Consider the following 21,686-nt stretch of genomic DNA (forward strand, 5'->3'; position numbering starts at 1 on the left):
TGCTTTAAACACTCTATACAGTAATAAAAGTGGTAGAGTCACAGTTCCCTTCCCTCAAATTCCTTGCCTGGCATATTCTTCAGCGTACTCCCATCTCCCATTGCTATCATCTTTTATTTAACTCCTATCTGTTGTTTTAGATACTTTCTTTGACTCTCTCGACTTGGTTAAAACACTTTGCTGTATGCTCTCATTGGAACCTAGGGGCTTCCTTTTTGGAAAGTTATCATACTTGTAATGTTTCTCCCCAACGTGTGTCTTTAGTAGAATGAAAGCCCATAAGGACAGGACCATGCTTATTCTGTTCACCACAATGTCTAGAATAGTGTCTCAAAAATAGCAGTGATTAAATATTTATTAATTTGGTAGATATTTATTGAGCATCTATGTTAAGCATTGTTCTTGGCACTGAGTATACAAAAGAGGAAGAAAATAGCTGTGGTCCTTCCTTAAAGGAGTTTACATATTAGTCAAAGTGTTGATTTAATGATACAAGACTATCTAACTCAAACTCATCTCTCAGATGAAGAAATAAATGCCAGAGAAATTAAGTGCCTTCAGTAAACAATGTGGAGAATTTGACTAGCAGATTGTTGTTGTTTCTTACTTTTCTCTTACATACTGCTGTTTCTCAATACATGCTTCACAAAGCAAAGGTGGGTGTGTGAACTTCCGTTATTCAGTCCATGAATGCCTGCAGGATGTTGAGGCATCATGAGCTAAGGGAGTTGAGACAAACATGTAGAGAACATGATTTTTGTATGCACAGAATGTTAAAGGCTAAACCAGTACAGGCAGCTTTGGTGATTTCTTTGGTGACCAATTCTCTGACAGCCCTTCTAAGAGTGATCATAATGTCCTTTATTGTTTCGGGGCCTTGGGAATCTGGAGCTCCTGGGAAAGTGTAGGTGTTGGATCAAAGGCAGCCATATTGTTAGTGTTTAATCAGGAACTGCTGAAGAGCTCAGTCCTTAGGAGGAGTCGCAGGAAGGGACTAATACGGATTATTTTTGAGAAAGTAGAAGGGCTTTTCAAGAGATGGCATATAAGGCAAGCAGATTTTTATAATCGGAGTGTATAAACAGCAAAGTAATAGCTTGGTGGAGTAGGTGGTGTATATTGAACAATGAAAAATAACATGGGGTTAGGTATGGGGGACTGGGCTGGAATGGAGTCCTTGCAAATGGAGAAATGACTGTTTCCAAGAATGAAGAGAGAACGAGGTTTATTTCAGTTGATTTCTAACTAATCAAACTAGCTCCTAAATTTAGAGCCAGGAAGGACTCCCACTGGAATACTGCTGGGATTCTTTCTCCCAGTATGAGGAACTGCCCTGGAAGGACACGGAGCAGTCCTCTCACCCACTCAACCCACACGATAAAAGCCAGTCTCCGGACAGGTTACCACACATCTCCTCAACTTAAAACGCACCCTCCAACCCCCACAAAGCTGAACTGACGTGTCAGTGGAAACACATAGTGGAAAGCCGACTGTTACCCTCGTCACCTTCACACAGGGAATGGCAGGGCCTGTGTTAAGTCTATGACTCTGCAGCTGTACTGACTCAGATCTCACCCATTTCACTCATGAAATCTGCTAGCTGCTGAGTCATTGGATCAGAAAGCAACTCCATCCGGAATAACCTTTTTAAAAAGCAGCAACTGTTAATGATGTGAGCAGAAATCCTTTGGCACATTAAAGAAATGCCCTACTGAGGGCGACTTGCTAAGACCAGCAGTCTGCTTCTGGCATGGAGAGGTAGAAAAGATTATCTCTTTGTCTTTAAAGGAGGCGACTTCAGGAATGAGCTGCAGTGGTGTTGGGAAAGTGTGGGGAGAAGAGAAGTCAGAGAAAGCCGTGCATACAACGTCTGTAAAGAAAATGTTTTATTTAAAGTGTTAAATACCATCACCAGAATGAATTTGATTTACATTAGTTGGTGTTCATTACAGGACTAATCTGCCCCCCCCCTTTTTTCCCCCAACTGGAATTCCTTTTACTTTTAAAACATACTATGTACAGGGCAGCAATGGTCACTGGAATAGTGCTATTTACATGACTAAACCACAAGTTGAGGTGCAGATAGGTGAAAATTAAAAAAAAGTACACCAACTTTTAAATAAATACTGCATAATGACAGGTATGTACAAATATTCCATACAGTCATGTCCTTCTTATTAAAATTAGAAATAATTTATATAGGAATATGCACAAAAGATTATGTGACTGCATCTTAGTATCAGGAAAATGGTAAACGTTTATTCTAAGGGAGAATATAGACACTCTAGGTCTATTAAATCAATTGTTTGCTGGTACACACGTGTCTAAGTTATTTCAATAAAGTTTTATTCATTCTTTGAGAAACTTTACCTGGGTCCATCCTAGATCTCAGAATGTCAAGACACAGTCTCAGTATAGTTCATATTGCACCACATAAAGAGAAGGCATTTTTAGTGATACTCATTTTAACTTTTGCACCATATCAAGCATGATAGTTTTTAATGGTCATCAGTGAATTTAAAAAGGAAAAAAAAAAAAAAAGAAAGCAATTTTTGTGCATGGCCTTAAAGAAATGGTTATGTATGTGGATTTCAAATTATTACAAGAAATTAAAATCAAAGTATAGAATGTGTTACCAAACTATACATAAAAAAGCAGAAAGTATGGGTGGTTTATTACATTAACCAGTGACTTTTCCTCTAAATAGGGGAACTTAAGAGAAATTTGACCTTGCAGCACCACCCAATGGTAAAAACTATCTGTAAAACCAAAAGCAGGGGTTTAATTTTTGGGGATTTACATGTAGACTTTTGGTGATGGCATCAAATAACTATTAATAGGTAGATTGACTTTCTTTGAGTCACCTAAAAATTAGAGCTTTAAAATTATTTGTTGCAAATTCATGTTTACTATATTTCTTTAGAAATATAATTTGTGAAAAATTGAATTTTACTACAGAAAAATGAATTAATAAATAGCCCCTGTGTTTCAGGGCTCCAAAGTTTTAGCAGTGTTTCTATTCACATAGTATATGGAAACTAGCTAAAGAAATTGCTTTAATTAATTAAAAAACAAAACCTAAAACATTCTAGAAATAATACTTTAACCCCTGTATGAATAATGCTGGTGCTAAAAACAAATTTATTAGACATTATAATGGCCACATGATTTTAGAATTTTCTTGTAAACTGAACTTTGAAGGTGAAAATAAAATTACCATGCACTATACAATAAATTGCAAAAGTTCAAATATCTTCTTTATCAAATACATGCTGACTTACTTTAATGTACTCCCAAGCCATGTTGCAAAATCCTTTTCAACATGCTTGAAATAAAGAAAGGTTTTAAATAGTTTTTTTTTTTTTTTCCCTTGAGAAATTCAGATTCAGAAGCATCTACAGCTCTGAATCAAACATGGGGTATAAGAGAGTAACAGGTCAAAAACTTGTAATTTTTTAGTATAATGTTCACTATGGTAGAGTGAAAGAAAAAAAGATTAAAAGAGGGAGAAGAGGAAAAGTGAGATAGAGGAAGAAAGATGTGAACAATTTGCACATATTGAACTTCATTAGATTTGTATATTTAACATGGAAATAAATTGAATATATACTTATTTGTCACATAAAGAGAATTTTAAGTATCTTCTAAAAAGTATTTTCATTTGTAATGTCTGCCAAAACACAGACTATGATTAGTTTAAAGAATAAACATGGTGTGTCTTTGTATCACCCTGCATTCTCTCCCCCTTTTAAAACCATGCACTAGTGAAATTTATTTTTAAAAATAATATAAATTGTTGAAAATGGCTGATTTTTATTTTTATTTTTTGCAAGTTGCAGCCCCAAGAAAATAATTTAAGTATTCAGCTAATCTGTGTCCATGCAAAAAAAGTTTCTTGAATTTCATTCAGTACGGTGTAGCCACAGAATTTTGTTTTTCAGCGTCCCACACATCTCGGCATTAGGGGATCACGTGCCTGCTGGAGCTCTGCAGTCTGCCACTGCTCACGTCGGACTGGCTGCTCCGGTCACCGTCCAGAGGAGGGCTGACTTTTTGTCCTGGACCACTTCTTTGGTCTCCTGCTTTTCACCTGATACTTCCTAGGACTTCGCTCCTTGACTTGTAACATGGCTTAATGGCTGTATAGCTCCATTTCTGTGGCATAACAGGGCTTTGGGGTCAGAGAAATGAAGAAAAAGGAACGATAAAAATATAAAGGTGCCACTGAAAAGGGCTTTTGTTGCATGAAACTGACTGATTCTTTGAGATTAATCCATGGCTTCAGATTGGACCAAAATGTGAGTATTAATTGAACTCCAAACCTGATAATTCTTTGTAGTTCTGCTCTTTCACCTGAGGGCCTTCTTTAGGGCACAATGTGTGCAACTTCCTCTGAGAACACAGGATCGCTTTGTATCCCTAGAAACAGGCTCAGAAGACACAACATTAAGCATGCAGTGTTACCAGGGTTTGCGACCTGTGATTTTTATTTTTTTTTGTAACGCTGGTTGCTATGACAACAGTTTGACAGCTGCTATGAACGAGAGTAAGAAGGTCCAGTGGAACTTTCCAGAGATGATTGGGAAGCTCTTCTTGTCAGAGGGGCCAAGGTTGGATCTACTAGAGATGACGGGGGGAAAAGTTTGAACCATCCAATCACCATATTGGATAGCTCCAGTTCATCTAAAAGTATCTGGGCCACTCCCATAAAAGATTTGTGATCCATGCGGCCATAATCTCCCCAGACAATGATCTGTTGGCAAAATAAAAAGGAGAGTAATGTCAGTATAGTCAGGTATATGAAAACTTGTAAAGTAAAATACATGCAGTTAATGTGCTGACAGCAGACATCAAGTTGGTGGTATCTAATTCTATGATAGTTGTCTTTAACAACTAGACTCCAAAGGTGTATCAGGAAAACTGCATGGAGTGTGAGGACCATAAATGGTCCAGGGGACTCGAGTTCATGTGTGATGGGGGGGTAGCAAGTCACTTGAAAGGAAACAACAGTGTCTATCGCTTCATAGCACTGGCCACTGCTTTGAAGTTTCCCAAGAATTTTCACTGAGAGGAATGCGATGAGAAAAGATATTGGGTACAAAGTTTGACTCCATGAAAATACTTTCTTAAGTAAGAGATAAACAATTCAGAAAATACCTGTAAAACCTTTCCTTGTGGACTTTCTTCGAAAGATAATAGCTGCTGGTAAAGGGGTTCCAGCGTTTTTCTTGCTACTTTTGTTTTCTTTTTGGCTATGCAGACTCCATTATCTAATAGATACACCTTTACATACGGTGCTTGGGAAAGAAAACACAGAGGACAGTTAAGTGGTGAGCTATCACGGGTGAGATCTGCAACTGCTTCATCTTAGGCTGAAAAAGCTAGCAGTCCAAAGTCACTGGCCTTTCCACATTACGTCAAAATCACTAGATAAACAATAGATAACTATCAGCCATTCAGGTAGTTTTAGGCAATGTTGACACAGCCTCTGAGTTGATTACTATTTTGCCATCTTCTGGTTATAAAGATCTGAACACTGCCTTAAATAAAGTAAAATGCTTCTAGTCCCTAACAGAGACGTCTTACTCAGACTCAGTCTTTCTTTTGTTAATACTTAAATCTAATTAAACACACTTGAAATCATATTGTTTTACACACCCATCCCTACAAATCACTTAGTTATCACTCAAAAGGGTTTATGTATTGATGGTGGTGTGGTACAAGGGTGTGGTTGGACGTAGTATGTTCAAATTAGCTGGGAAGAGGCAACTAATTATGAATTCCATGGCGTGAAATTTATCTGATAGACTCTTCATGTATGCATTTTCATGCATGTAGAAATTATGATATTCTATATAGCGGAATGGGTTGATTAGCTCCAAGACCTTTATAAACACACTTGCCTTAATCAACACTGTAAGGTTGTACAATAGGTCATATATATATAATAATTTAGATTTTCTGCAAGGATAGGAAAGTTAAGAGATTCAAAATTATATCCAGTCAGTGGAGATGCTAAAATAAGAAACCAAGTTTCAGAATCCTCAGTAATTGTTCTATGCATCAGATCTGATGACCTATACATCTCTGCACAACACGCCTGGGGTCTGTGGCACTTTCTATGAAACAAGCACCTTCGTACGTACCTTCAGGACGCAATATGTGACATCACAATAAAAATTTATAATGCTGTCTCTTTTCCTTTATACACAACAGGAAGTAAAAGTCTTATAATGAGAATGTCCTGCATACACAGGCTTATGCTACTTTGGTGTCTGTATGTTGTTCTTATTCTAATTCAAGAACTCTAAGAATTTCCGAGGAGAATTTTAAAGCTCCAGATAAACTGAAGGATAACATAAAATACCAGCCAATGAGAAAAACACCTTTTTATGTACATGTTGTACAAAATAAATTATCTAAGTATGGTAGTTTTTATTTTGCAGTGGTTTAAACTACATACGAGTATGTATTTCTTTTAACAACTTATCCCCACCAGACCACTCTCACTGACGCTTACTCAGTATAAATACACAAACTATTACAGATAACTGACTCATTTGTTGGTATCCTTAATTGTCTAAAAACAAAGTTTTCAGCAGCTAATCAAAAACAAAGTCTCTGAATTGAAAAGTGTAGATTATGAACAGTAATGGAAGAATCTCTTCTGTTTTTACCTGGCAGTGTCTTGGAACCTGGTTTTACAACAAGGCCACGAGCCCGAATGATTTCCACCTCCAACTGTCCCTTTTTGTCCATCATTCCTACCTGAATGTCACCTAATGGTACATGAGGAAGAGACACACAGGATTTAATATACAAACGTAGTGAGAAAAATGCTTGTGCCAAAGAACTTGTTTTAACATCATTTCCCATTTATTTCCTAAATTTTTAAATTCCTATATATTTAAAATCTTATTAATAATATCTCACTTTTTAAAAGTAAATTTTATTAAATACAAAATGGGATAGTAAATTCACACTTGTTTCTGAGAAGTTGCAAAAAGAAAATATTATCAAAAATATAATCAATTTTTAACCAGAAATATTTTTTTAAATTTTTAAATGAATAAAATTTAATATGGTACTAAAAACAGAAATTAGAATAATGACATTAGTTACATGCTAGGTCAGTAATGGTATTACTATGTTTACAATATTTTTATTTATTTAAGTTAATATTTATACACCTACAATTTCACTCCACCCAAAAAAAACTTCTTCAATGATCTCACTTTTAAAAGCATGTAAATTAAATGGAAAAACATTAGTTGAAGATGTTTTAATTTTTAAGATCTAAGATACTCATTCCTGCCGAACAGTACTGTTAAAGAGCCTATGAAATTAGAGAATGTGATTTTCAATAATCTAAAAGAAGAACAAGGAAATCACGTGACAGAAATTCTTACCCATTGCAGGTGTAGCCAGAGTCTGGCGCCCCACTAGCTGGGCAGGTCCAAGTCCATCCAGAAAATCGCTGAACTGGCTATCAGAGGCCAAGCGAACACTAGGGAAAATCAGACTAAAAGCAAAATAACACATGAGATTAAACCCTGACCCCCTGTTTACGTTCAGGGAGCTCAGGTTTCCCTGTAGCCCCTCCCTGTGGCAGGGGCAGTAGGTGACACTGCTTTGCCACTTGTATTAATTGGATCCCAACACCCCATGCCACCTCCCATAGCTCTCCCTCCTTATTCTCTAGCAGCCCATGTATGTCACCAGAAGCACTTGTCATGCTGTACTGCAGGCTTCTGTTATGCCTCTTTCTTTTTCTTGTCTGGAGGGCATGGACTATGATTTCTATCACACATACCGCACTCAGTACATACGGAACACTTACTCCATGACCAGCAGTATCATACTTAATCATCTTAGCTGCACGAGACAGACTCTATTATTTAACCCTTTTTATATATGAAGAAACTTTTTTCAATCACCCCCACCAGCACACAGCATAGTTATTTCTTCCACCTTAAAAAAAAAAAAAAAGAAAATCCCTTCCCTAACCCCACTTCCCTCTCCAGCTACTACCTTATTTCTCTCCTTGAAACTCCTTGAGGTGTCTCTATGTGCTCTCTTCAATTTCTTTCCTCTCATTCTCTCTTGAAACTCTAATCAGTTTTTCCTTGCTTTATTTTTCTCCACACCACTAAAATTCTCTAATCAATGTTACCTAATAGCCACAGGGATACTCTGCATTAATTAATACTACTTAATTAACATCAAGAATCAATGATGTTAATGTGTAACATATTAACATCACTTGACACAATGGATCCCCCATTCTTCCTTGAAACACTTTCTTCATTGGTTTCCCAGACTCTCTACTGTTCTGGTTTTCCTGTTTGGCCACTCTACCTCAGTCTCCTTTGCTAGTTCTGCCACTAAATATTAGGGGCTTGACCCTTTGACCTCTTATCTTTTCTATATGTCCCAATTCCTTTGGTAATCTCATCCAGTCTCATGGTTTTAAACACGATCTATGCTGATATTACCCTAGATTGACATCTCTGGCTCGGACCTCTCCCTTGGGAGGCATTCTAACTGCTTTATCAACATATCGGCTTGGATGTCTAATAGGCAACTGAAATATAACTTGTCCCAAACTGACTCCTAACCTCCAAACAAACAAAAAAACAAACTCTGTTCCCTTCAGAGGATCCCCATCCTCAATGGAACTTCATTCTTTCAATGGCTCCATCTTGGAGTCGTCTTTCGTCCTTGTTATGGACTGAATTGTGCCCTCCACCCCCATTCATATGTTGAAGCCTTAACCCTCAGTATGACTCTTTGGAGACAGAATCTTTAAAGAAGTAGTTAAGGTTAAATGAGGTCATAAGAGTGGGGCCTTAATCTTATATGACTGGTGTTCTTCTAAGAAGAGGAAGAGACACGGGGTACGCATGCACAGAGGAAAGACCATGTGAGGACACAGTGAGAAGGAGGCCATTTGCAAACAAAGAACAGAAGCCTCAGGAGAAACCAAACCTGCTGACACCTTGATCTTGGACTTCTAGCCCCCAGAACTGTGAGAAAATACATTTCTGTTGTTTAAACCACCCATTCTGTGGCATTTTGTTAAGGCAGCCTTAGCAAACTAATACACCCTCTTTCTCTCATTAGTCACATCAAATGCTTCTATGAATCTTATCGGCTCTACTGTCAAAATCCATACAGAGCTTGACCTCACTAATGCAACCACTCTGATCCAAGCCATCATTTTCTATCTTCTGTATTACTGCAACAGCCTTCTGGTTGAGCTTCCATTGCCACCCTTATTCTCCACCCCCACAAACAATCAGAATGATCTGTTAAAATTAAAGTCAGATGTCAGGTCTCTGCTCAAAATCCTCCATTGGTTCCTCATCCCTCTCAGAGTCAAAGCAAAGTCCTCACTATGATATGTAAAGACGATATAAACTGTCCAGCACTGCTCCTCACAGCTTACTTCCCAGTCTGTTACTCCTCTTGCGCTTACTCCGCAGGGCGGACACCAGCTAAGCTCCTGCCTCGGCCTCAGCCCTGCTTCAGCCTGGAATGTTCTCCCTCCCATAGCCACACGCTCACTAACTTCCTTCAGATCTTGACTCAAATGTGTCCTTTTTCCTGTCTGCCCTACATAAAGCCCTACCCATATTCTCTATCATCTCTCTCTTTCTTTATTTTTCACCTTAGCACTTACGCCACCTAATCTACTATATATTTTACTAATTTTTCTTGTTTAATGGCTATCTTGTCTATTAGACTGTAAGTTTGGTGAAGGTAGGTTTTTGTTTTTTTTAAATATATTTTGTTCACTGATACATCTCTAGCACCTAGAACTATGCCTGGAATACTGTAAGCACTTAATGAATAATTATTAAATTCAATCAATTAATTAAAATGAAGCCTAGAAACTTGCCCAAGTTTCTACAGTATCAAAAAACCAGATGAGAACTTAAGCCTATATGATTCTAAAGCCCATGCTCCTAACCACCGATTTTGGCTCCCTTGTTTGGCTTGTATCCCCATAGCATAGTGTCTACAGTACTAGTTCTAGTGTCCTATTTGTGGATTGAACTTAAGAGTATTCATCCCATTTCTCCAATAAGATTAAGAACATCTGGAGTGCAGGGGCCACAGTCAGTATCTAACATAATGCTTTGCAATGATGAGTACTCAGTGCACATTTATATTTTACTTGATTCTCCATCTTTTAAGATATCCTTTGTCAACATCAAATCTGTTTCTTCCCCCAATCTTAATTCCCAAATATACAGTTAATCCAAACATTTTAATGTTGCCATAAGTATCCCATATAACCTTATTTATAAATGCATAGATACCATATACATCTCATATATATATATACACATACATACATATATGTATGTATGTATGTATGTATGTATGTATATACCAGGGGTGCCAAAAAAATGTACACAAGTGGACACTTTGGTCAATGTTGCTCAAGCAGTAGTTCGCCACAATCAGAAGGGTGTAGACGCTGATGGTAACCACTCTGAGCACCTCTTGTAATTGCAGAAGTCACACGTGACTTGTATTCATCTTCTCTTATCGGTATATATTGAGTATTACAATTTTAATACAATTTTCCTTTCTTAAAATGTGTATATATTTTTTGGCACCCTCTGTGTGTGTGTGTGTGTGTATATATATCTATATATATCTAGATATATAATTGTGTTAGACAAATGATCCTTAGGACGTATCATCAACACTCTGCCAGCAGCTCCTATGGCCTGCAATCTGTTAACTGGCTACATATATGTTGTCTAAACATCAGACGCTTCCATGAGATGACAGATTGAGGTCAGCAAACCCCACTTTCTTCTGTTAATGTCGTTTACACACCCATCTACGATCTGCAGTTGCTAATTACTGTTTATTTGTTGGTGACAAGGCTACACGATCTTTATAAATGTTTGAAAAATATCTCAGGTCCAGTTGATTCAAGGGGAAGCTACATGTCAACTACATATAGGAAAGGCTCACCAAGTGTCTGTGACATTTCTTTTTGGCTATTAACATTTGTCTGAATTGTTTGTGACTGCATGGAATTAAGTATGTATCAATATTCTATACTTTTTAGTAATAATTCCTAGAGAAAAGATTTTAAAAATTAGCATTGTTCATGTGGCATGGCATGAGTGCTTATCATTTTTGTGCTTTTATTTATTATTTCAAATTAGGGCAAACTTTTATTTGCATGTATTGGGTAAGTCACATTTTAGCATCTTGTCATTAAAGCAAAACATTTTATCCTCCAAACTATTTCCCTTAATATAAAAAGCCAGAAATGTTAAATTTCTCAGTGTCAGGTGAGCAAAAATTCTCTCCACAGCAAATCAGCCCGTGAAAATTAAAATGGTGCTGTAGCGTGTTTATTTTTGTAAAAGCAGAGAGAATGAGAGAGAGAAGATGGTCAGGGAAAGCATGGAAGAGATGCACTTCATAGCCATCTCACTTACTTTCCTTCTGAGCTATAGCTGTTCATGCTGCCATCTGTAGACTCTCGGCTTGCCTGTCGAGTCATCCAGTTCCTCATTTCCACAGCCAGGCCTGTTTCTGTACTTCTTTGGACAGTGCTCCGTAGCTTCTTACCTCCTGCTTCTGCACAGACAGAAAACACAAGGGTGACAGCTTTGTCATCACCATCTGGTGACAAAAAGTATCAGCCAACGCTTTGAGGTCCTCAGATGAAAAGAACTGCATACATACAAAGCGCTTTTATTAAGGAGACAGAAAGAAAAGGTATTTCAGACAATGCCTTGTTGAGTGGGATGAAAATTTTCTGAAAATCTTCAAGCAGCACAAATATCATTGTTTTATTTGCATTTAAAACAGTGTTCAAACTGGTAACAAAAGAACAAAAGGATTCAACTTAAGGAAAATAAAATAAGCTTTGTTTTCATTATAATATTTGAGTGCAAGATTAACTTATACCTGTCGTTTTCTTTTTCCTTTCTTTTTGTCATTGTAAAAGAACTAAGCCTTCACATTATTTCCAAAGAACAGGTGGTGAGTAATCCTCAATTCTAACTGTAACTTTCACACAAAAACCTGGTTTTGTAGGGTGATTGATATTAGAAGGCAAAAAAAGCTATACAAAGGAGATGGTCCTGTTCGATAATAGTTTCACATCTGTGGGTAACTTTCAGAGAACTCCTCAAAGGGGTTACAAAAACCCAGTGGGGCCAGTGAAAAAAGCTTTGCAAGTTTTGGTCATGCATAGCTATGCCCTCAGGGATCTTCAGCAGCTTGGAGACAGGTTTACTGATAGAAGCCCTTTAGAAGACCAAATGGGAAACTGAGTCAAGTGCCACAGATGTGACAGAGGTAAGAAATGCTATCTGGAGAGGTCAGGGATGGGATGGAGGAGCTTCATAGAGGGAGTGGAATTTGAACCGAACTTGCAAAATGGGTAGCACGGAACCCAAGAAGAGGCAGAAGAGAGAGCTTTTGCCAAGGGAAAGGGCACGGACAAAGGTATGACGATAGGGTTGACCGTGTGCACTGGAGTCAGTGCCAATAACCAAAACCTATGGAGGAGTGGGGGTGGGGGGGTCAGACAAGAAACTGAGACCAAGTTATAAAGGGTCACGTTGGAGTGTGGGGTTGAGAGACTACTGAAGCTGGAACTACAGGGTGATAGTCCAAATTATCTGTATTAATTTAGTTCTTGTCAGGTCTAGATATTTATCCACAGTGACCATGCATATCATTAGCTTTTTGGGATTTGGTCAGCTCTATTAGTGCCTGGTGTTAATAATTTCATTTTAGATCAATACATATTTGCTGATATTGCCAGTGACTTGTTGAAATCCCTTTCACCAAACCTCTTAGAATATTTGCTCACCATTTTGAAACACTGCTTTAAATTTCATCTATTTTCCACTTCCAACTTTAATGTACATCAAAATGCTTTAATCAGTATGTATGAAATAGAAGTTATGACTGATCTACAACACAGTTCCATAATCTAAGGCTGACATTTTAGATAATTGATAATAAACATGTTGTACTGATATGAACTTAAGATGCTATAAAGCAGCCCCCACTGATGAGGGAGAGCTCTTTTTTTACAGAGGAATGTTAGTTGATAAACGTAAAAGGAATGATTAAAATTTAAAATTCTCAATTTGCAACCTCCAATGGAATAAATGAACCAAATAAGGCACATTAATGGATGCTAACACCATTGGATGAAAGGATCGTCATATGAGCCCAAATATCATTCCACAGCTTAGTTCTACTTATTAAAGGAAAACATACTTTAACACCAGAGGTCCTGGCTATCACCATCTTAATCCAGTAGTCAAACTTAGCAGCACTAACAGCAGGGAAGTCATATGTGCCTCCCGATATAAAATACACAGTTATCACCTATGCAGTTGTTCTGGACAAAAATATACAACTTGTCTCTCATCAGATCTTTGGAATCAACTTCTAGTTTTCAAAAAGGGAAGACAGAGTAACAAGATAAATGACACACACATACACAAAATCTCACAAACACAGAACATGGGACTTTGTTCAAGAGAATTGGCATAGTTTTTAAAAATAGTTATTATCATGAAAACAAACAAACAAGATAGGTGAATTGTTCCAGATTTAAAAATATCAGCGATATAACCATTAAATGCTATGAGTGTACCTTGACTGGTTTCAAGAAACCCTAAAAGCGAAACACTCTAAAAGTAATTCTGGGACAAGTAGGGAAACTTTGAATATAGATTGAATATCAGATGGGATAATAAAACGGTTAATTTTCCTAGGTAGATAATGGCATGTGTTATAAAAAATGTCCTTACCATCACAAAATATATGCGGCAGTATTTAGACCTAAAATGTTATATTACCTGCAATTTCAAATAGTATAGCAAAAATTCATAAAACAAAGAGGACGAAATGTTTTTTAAAAAAGGATGAAGAGTAGACCTTGGTATTCATAAATTTAATATTTATGATTTCATTTGAGAGTGATCCCCAAATGGCCACATCAGAAGTAATAAAATTTGTCCAGGTGTGAACTGGAATCATGGAAGGTGCGAGGCTGGAGTGAGGGAGCCAGGCCAAGGGCTAAGTCCTGGCCGCTGCTTGTAACTTTGCTGTTCACTTCTTGTGAGGAACACTTGTGTTAAAAATCACCATCAAGTGAGACATACAACTTCTGTGAAGTTTGAAAATGTGGAATGAGGATACGTTCAGGAAATAAAGGACTTTCAAAGGCAATGATTCCTAAAGGTCTCATGATACAGCCACTGCAATATCAAAGATCTAGTGTTTTTCATTTAATGTCTGATTCTACCACAGCGAAAGTGATGTGAAAATCTGCTATTCTAGGATAAGAACCGGCCACCATTTGTCAAATAAATCCTATATTGAGCATGTAATCCTTTTGTTTACAGATTGTTGTTGACATGGGTCCTCTTCAGAACAACTCTAAAAATCCCATTTTACAGATAGGCACCCAAGGGCCCCAGGAGGTTATGCAATTCCTTGAAGCCACATAGAAAAATGACAAAACCAGAGTGTGTGCACAGTTCCCAGATTCCAAATTCTCTGTTATTCATGGATCTGTTGTTAGAATATAGCCAATGGGAAGCTTGTGCAGCTGTCTATGGAGAGGCCCCTAAGCTAACTGTGTAACTGTGTAACTGACTTAGCCCTTGGCCTGGCTCCCTCCCTCCGGCCTAGCACCTTCCATGAAAGGCCATTAGAAGCTGCTGGGGGTGGGGATGGGAGAGCAGAGCACAACGCTGATGGCAGGTCCTGCCTGCTGTTAGACTGTTTCTCCTTGAATTCCCACTCTACCATGTACATACACGCTGGGTGACACTGATTAAGTTACTTACCCTCTCTGTGACTCAGTTTTATCATACTGTGAAATGGCAGTGATGACAACAATGTTTACCTCATAGAATATTTGTGAGGATTCAGGAAAATAATATATTTAAAGTGCTTAGGAGAGTGCCTGGCATGTAGAAAATCTTCAATGAATGGTATTGTTATTTCTATTACTACCAGATAGGGAATCAGTAAACATGTATTCTAGGCCAATCTCTACTACTAACAAGCTGGCTCTGTGGTCTCTCTCGTCAGAGTCATATTCCCTCTCTGAGTCTCTGGCTCCTCATTTATGAAAAAGACAGGGGAGAGGGGAGGGTGACAGAGAATCTCTGATCTCTTTTAGCTCTAAAGTCTATGAATTTGTGTCACTAATGTATGACCAAGACGGTGATTAACAGCATACATTGAGGAGATAATGCTACTCATCGTCACCTGACGGAATCAAAGAATTCTAGAACAATATGCTGAACATTTATAAGAGCTCTTTAAAATATGTCTTTCAAACGTACATTTATTTGATATATTGATAGACTTATTTGACAAGTAAATGTATTTTCAGTACCACAAATCCTTTGCATCATGTTCACAAAAAGTAATTTAACCTAAATATAATTCATGATGGTGGTTCACATTTAGTGTTCCAAACGCTCTGTCATGTTAGTCCACCTAAAAACTGAATCAATAGAATACTCAATGTCTATATAAGTAGAGTCGGCAGAATTCTAAGATGGCCACCATAATTACATTACTTACATGGCAAAAGGGATTTTGCAGATGTAATTAAGGTTACTAATCAGTTGACTAACCAGATATGGAGATTATCTGAGTGGGCCTAACATACACACAAGGGTGCTTTCTCTGGTTGGTTCCAGAAGAGTCAATCGGGAAGCACAAGAAGGATTCAGTGTACCTTTGCCGGCTTGAAGATGGAGGAGGGGACTCTGTGGAAAGGACCTGAGAGTAACCTCCAGCGGCTGACAGCAATGCCTGGACAGTGATACCCTAAGCAGAAAACCCAGCCATGTCACGCCATGTGTGACCTACGGAACTGTGAACTAATAAACAGATGTTGTCTTAGGTTGCTAAATTTTTGATAATTGTTAAGCAGCAATAGCTCATTTTTTAGATAATATTTTTTTATCATAGAGAAAACTATGAAAATAATTTATTGTAACCGTAGGAGTAGACCAACTGAAATTATTTGTAAGAACTCAATAGCCATGATAAAAATTGTGTCTGCATACATACACACATACAAATATATACCCTACATACATATACATGTATATGGGTATATATCAAGATGTTTAAAAATACTTAAGTAGCAAACTACAGAACTAAGGCCCAGATTATGTTTTAGAGCTCTTAAACCACTCACTCTTGTGTCAGGTATTTTAAATCAAAGTGCATTTGGAGAAGATGCCGGTAAGTAAAAAACAAATTCTTGAATTGCAAAAAATCACAGGCAGAAAGCTGAACACAGGAGGTGTCCCTGTTATTCTGCTCTGCTTAGTCTGATGACTCATTTACTTGGCACCCTCTACATTCAAAGAAAGCCACTTGATTAAATAAACAACCAAAGGGTCAGTTTCCCTAACAATATCTGAAAACCAGAAAACCCTGAGTGACTTAACAAAATCAAAAGGTCCTCTCTGCTACTAATTTGGAAACTCTCCTAAGCCCCAAGATGAGGCTCACAAGGAAATGCCAAACTTAATGTCACGGTGCCCTCTTCCAAATTTTGTATCCACAGAAGCCATTCCGGCTTGCTCTCAATTAGAAGGTGTCATCTCCCACTGCAGACAGACTTACTTTAGAGTCAGAATTTTCTTGATGTTAATATGGAAAATGATTTATGGAAACAGATTGGTAGATTCTGAAAACTGACTTTAATTTTTAGTTTTGACCATGATTTAAGTGCTTTGAGTTAATAAGGCACTAGTTTTGCATTTTATTCAAAATTCCCATTTTCCACAGTGAGTATAATTTAGAAAAGCCATTTTGTACTACATTTAAAGAATTTATAAAATGCATTAAAATTAGAATTTCTAAAATTACTGATTCATAGAATTTCAGAAGCTGGCTTAGGGATCCAGTGTACCTTTGTAGTTTATGTACTCCCTTATTGTAGCAATGAGAAAGCTGAGGTCCTGAGTGACTACTTCCTCTTTAGAAGATTTTCATCTTTAAAAACCAGTAATAATTTCAAATTGTACGTTAACTCTCTTACACCTTGTTCCTCTAGTTCCTCAAACTTTCAAGTAAAAGAATTGCCTAGAGCACTCTCCCCAACCTCCATGATGGCCAGTTGATATATAATACCATCAGTGGATTTTATATCGACTTGAAAGAAATTGATTTATTTACCTATTTGGTCTTGCAAGATCTTAATACGGGAACACTCATGAGTAGATTACTATAATTGCATATAAAAGCTGTACACTTATATTTATGTGTGTCAGAGCTTCTAGCTATAATATAATTCAAACCTCTGAAAGTGTAAACAAAATAGGGACAAATAGCTGACCATTTCTCCCGGGCTAATCCAGGATCTGCAGTGACAACTGAACTAAAATAAAATTAATAAAAATTCACAGTTGATTTTCAAAATTTTTTCAGAGTTTAACACAAATTCATTCCAACAGCTTTGTTACAACAATTAGGTTGGTGCAAAAGTAATTGCGGTTTAAAATGTTAAAAATAGTTGCGAAAACCGCAATTACTTTTGCACCAACCTAATATTATGAAAGTTATGTAGTTAATAGCTATAATACAGTTGACTACAAGCAGAGGTCATAATTATGGTAGATATTAGGGCTGTTTAACTATATTCACTTTTCTCCCCACCTCTAAAGCTATGTGATTTGCTTGGCCAATGAAATATGAACAAAACTGGCCCATATAACTTCCAGGCAGAAGCTTCAATAGCCACTGTGTGAATCACCGTGTTCCTCTTCCTATATGAAACAGCAACAGATGCCTTCATCGACCTGGGACCCTGAGTATAGCCACAAGCATGACTCTCACTGAACACGAAGATAGAGTGAGACATGAATTTTTTGTGCAAAGTCACTGATAATTTTGATGTTTATTATTACAGTGTAACCTAATCTAGTCTAACAGACACACAAACAATAGCCATAAGACAGTATTCCATTCTCTTGTAACTAAGAGGTTTTAAACTTTTGTAATTTTTTCCCCTTTTGTCAACATCATCAAAATATTGACCATTTTCAATAGTTAATAAAAACTCTGCATTAGATATTCTATTCTATAACTGTTTTCATAGCTTTTGTCTTATAAATATAAAGAAATTTTAATCATTGTTCTTAAACTTCAGACTCATATTTTTAAAAAAACTAAAATAATTTTAAATAAACTTTTGCTTTTAGAATAGTTTTAGATTTTGAAGGAAAATTTTGAAATGGTATAGAAAATTCCAATATACTCTATACCCAATTTCCTCTATTACTAATATCTTACTTGGCCATGGTATATTTGTCATAATTGATGAACTAAAATTGATACATGACATTTACTAAAGTCTATGCTTTATTTAAATTTCCTTAGGTTTTTTGTGTGATTTCTGATGTCACATTACATTTAGTTATTATGTCTCCTTAGGCTCCTCTTGGAGATAGGTTTTTTAATGTCTCTAATTCCTGACATTCTTTTATATTTGTAACTCCTTTTAGTCTGCTCTTTGTATGTGAAATTAATGTGCTTTATAATAATTCAATGTAGTATAAATATACTCATTGAAACCACTTATTTTTAGTAAAAATAATATGTAAGTTGAAAGTACCCATCTAAAGAAAAATAGAAAATATATCATGTCATAAGTGAAAAATGGCAAATGCATGAAAATGACTTATCAATACTGAATTAATTTACACTGTATGGCAAAATGTAAAAGAACAGATTTCATATCTTTTTAATAGTTAATATAATTTTAATGTTTTTAAATAGTTTATTAAAATAAGTTTAATTATGTGTCAAATAAAAATTCAATTAAAATCACCATTCCCAATGTAATAATTGATTCAATCAAGGATTAACACTGCACTTTAAAATCATTGGATGAAAAGTTTTTGGGAAACAGGATATTCATATGGTACCAAAGTATCATACCAGAGATTACTTAGTAATAATAAAAGGAAAGATCTATCTTTTCCATAGAGAAAAACTGGCAGACACCTTTTAACCAATGATCAAACTTAGCATGCCTAAGAATGAGAAACCTTAACATAGTGTGTCTAGTGATGGATGTATGAAGTTTACACCTCCTGTAACATTTATAAGAAGCGTTAAGAAATAGAGAAAAATAATCAGACAAATTCAGATTATTGGACATTCTAGAAAACAACTTTGGACTCTTTCAAATGGAGTTGCATGAAAAAAAGTCGAAGTACTGTTTTAGATTAAGCTGAACACTCAAATGCAATGAATGAGCCTTGACTAGACCCTGGATCAAGGAGAAAAACACCACCACAAAAAGCTATAAAAAACAGTTTTGAGACAATTGAAGAAATCTGAATATGGAAAGACTATTAGATGATAGTTTTTTTTTTGTTTTGTTAATCTTATTGTTTATGTAGTTTTCTTAAATTAGGAGACATACTGAAGTACTTAAGGGTGAGGTATCATGATATCTGCAACTTACTTTACTCTCAAATGTTCAGCAAAAATACATACCATATGCATGTGTGTAAGTGTATATGTGTGTATGTGAGTAAAGGGAGGAGGAGGAGAGAGAGGAAAGATAAAGTCAACGGAAAATCGGTCCGTCTATATTGTGGATGTTCATCGTACTCCTTTTTTGTCTGTTTAAAATATTTCACAATAAAAGTTGGGAAAAAATCAATTACTAAATTCAAAACAAAGGAAGGAAAGAAAGAACTTCTGTATCTTGACTTACTACTTTGTGGAGATACTTTGTATATAATGTCTACCTATCTCTAGTCCCCATAACAGTGTTGTATGGTGGTTATTATTACTATCACTTTCTATATGGGGAAATTGCCTAAGTCACACAGCTGGCAAGTGACATTAAATGAGACTTGAACCAAAATCTTATCAGTGTCAAAGTCTATTCTATTTCTCAAAGCATGCTGGCTTCCATCTTCATTTAGTATTTTGGAGACTAATTTCTAATTCCAGAGTAATCAGTAGCTGAAAACCTCATCTCATGTACAAATAAACTTAAAATTGTTTTACGGACATTGCTGTGGTATCATTCATGCTCTTTTGTTTTTTGCATGACAAATGGAAAAAATGTCAATTTTATGGCTAAATTCTGACTTTGTGAACATGAGGGCAACATATATTTATAATAAAATTCAAAATAATGTGGCAGAAATAGCTATTCCCTATGACATACATATGCATTTCTATCTCTCAGCATGTCATCTTAGACCTGTTCGCGCCAAAAAGTGGAGATTTCATCATATGATGCCACAGCATTCAAACAGTACTAAATACACTGTGAAAAATTGTTAATTTGTTGGCCTGTGGAGTTGAGAAGGATCTTGATTCTCTGTCTTGACTCTCAGCAATAAAACAAAGGGGCCATTACATGAACAGAAAACTACAGACCAATATCTCCCATGAACACAGATGGAAAATACTCAACAAGATTAGCAAATCAAATCCACTGAATAAAAAGAATTATGCACCACGATGAAGTGGGATTTATCCCAGTTATGCAATGCTGGTTCAACATTAAAACATCAGTTAACATAAGCCATGGTATCAACAGGCTAGATAAGAAAAATAACATGATCATATCAGGAGATGCAGAAAAAGCATTTTGACAAAATCCAACATCTATTCATAATTATAAGCTCTCAGTAAACTATGAATAAAGAAGAGCTTTTTCAACTTGATAAAGAATACTTACAAAAAACTTACAGCTAACATACTTAGTGAAAAACTTGAAGCTTTCCCACCAAGATCAGATACAAAGCGAGAATGTTCCTTCTCACCACTCCTTTCAACATCATGATGGAAGTTCCAGTTAATGCAATAAGACAAGAAAATGAAATAAAAGGTATACAGACCGAGGAGGAAGAAACAAAGCCGTCTTTGTTTGCAGATGGCATAATTGTCTATGTAGAAATTCTGCAAGAACTGAGATAAAAAACGAACTAATAAGCAATTATAGCAAGGTTGTAGGGTACACGGTTATATACAAAAGCCAGCTGCTTTCCTATGTAACAGCAATGAACAGGTGTAATTTGAAATTAAAAACATAATATCACTTACATTAACATCCCTCAAAAGTGAAATAGGTATAAATGTAACAAAATATGTACAAGATCTATATGAGGAAAACTATAAAACTCTGATGAATTAAATAAAAGAAGAACTAAATAAATGGAGAGCTATTTCACGCTTCTGGATAGGAAGACTCAATATTGTTGAGATGTCAGTTCTTCCCAACTTGATCTATAGATTCGATGCAGTGCCAACCAAAACCCTATCCAGTTTTTTTGTAGATATTGACAAGTTGATTCTAAAGTTTATATGGGGAGGCAAAAGACCCAAAATAGCCAACACAATTTTGAAGGAAAAGAATAAGGTTGGAGGATGGACATGACCCAACTTCAAGACTTAATGTAAAGCTATAGTAATCAAAACAGTGTGGTATCGGTGAGAAAAACAGACACATAGGTCAATGGAACAGAAGAGAGAGCCCAGATATAAGACCACATAAATATAGTCAAATGATATTTGACAAAGGAGCAAAGGCAATACAATGAAGCAAAGACAGTCTCTTCAGCAAATGGTTCTAGAACAACTGGACATCCACATGCAAAAAAAACCCCAAAACA

The 21,686-nt window shown here is 36.4% G+C and overlaps 1 protein-coding gene across 50 annotated transcripts in view; it reads right to left on the bottom strand.

Moving 5' to 3' along the window:
- Positions 1 to 1,862: 1,862 nt before the first annotated feature.
- The window catches only part of RIMS2 (regulating synaptic membrane exocytosis 2), a 592,512-nt gene continuing 572,688 nt past the window's right edge, over positions 1,863 to 21,686 (bottom strand). For all 50 annotated transcript variants that reach the window (XM_074316891.1, XM_074316853.1, XM_074316856.1 and 47 more), the window contains 5 exons: positions 11,472 to 11,613; positions 7,410 to 7,522; positions 6,678 to 6,779; positions 5,158 to 5,297; positions 1,863 to 4,753 (listed from right to left, as the gene is read on the bottom strand). In XM_074316891.1, the coding sequence (XP_074172992.1) occupies positions 4,535 to 4,753; positions 5,158 to 5,297; positions 6,678 to 6,779; positions 7,410 to 7,522; positions 11,472 to 11,613 (716 nt within the window). In that variant the 3' untranslated portion in view covers positions 1,863 to 4,534. The remainder of the gene's footprint in view (positions 4,754 to 5,157; positions 5,298 to 6,677; positions 6,780 to 7,409; positions 7,523 to 11,471; positions 11,614 to 21,686) is intronic.

This window comes from Rhinolophus sinicus, linkage group LG12, assembly GCF_036562045.2.
Source record: "Rhinolophus sinicus isolate RSC01 linkage group LG12, ASM3656204v1, whole genome shotgun sequence".
NCBI lineage: Eukaryota > Metazoa > Chordata > Mammalia > Chiroptera > Rhinolophidae > Rhinolophus > Rhinolophus sinicus.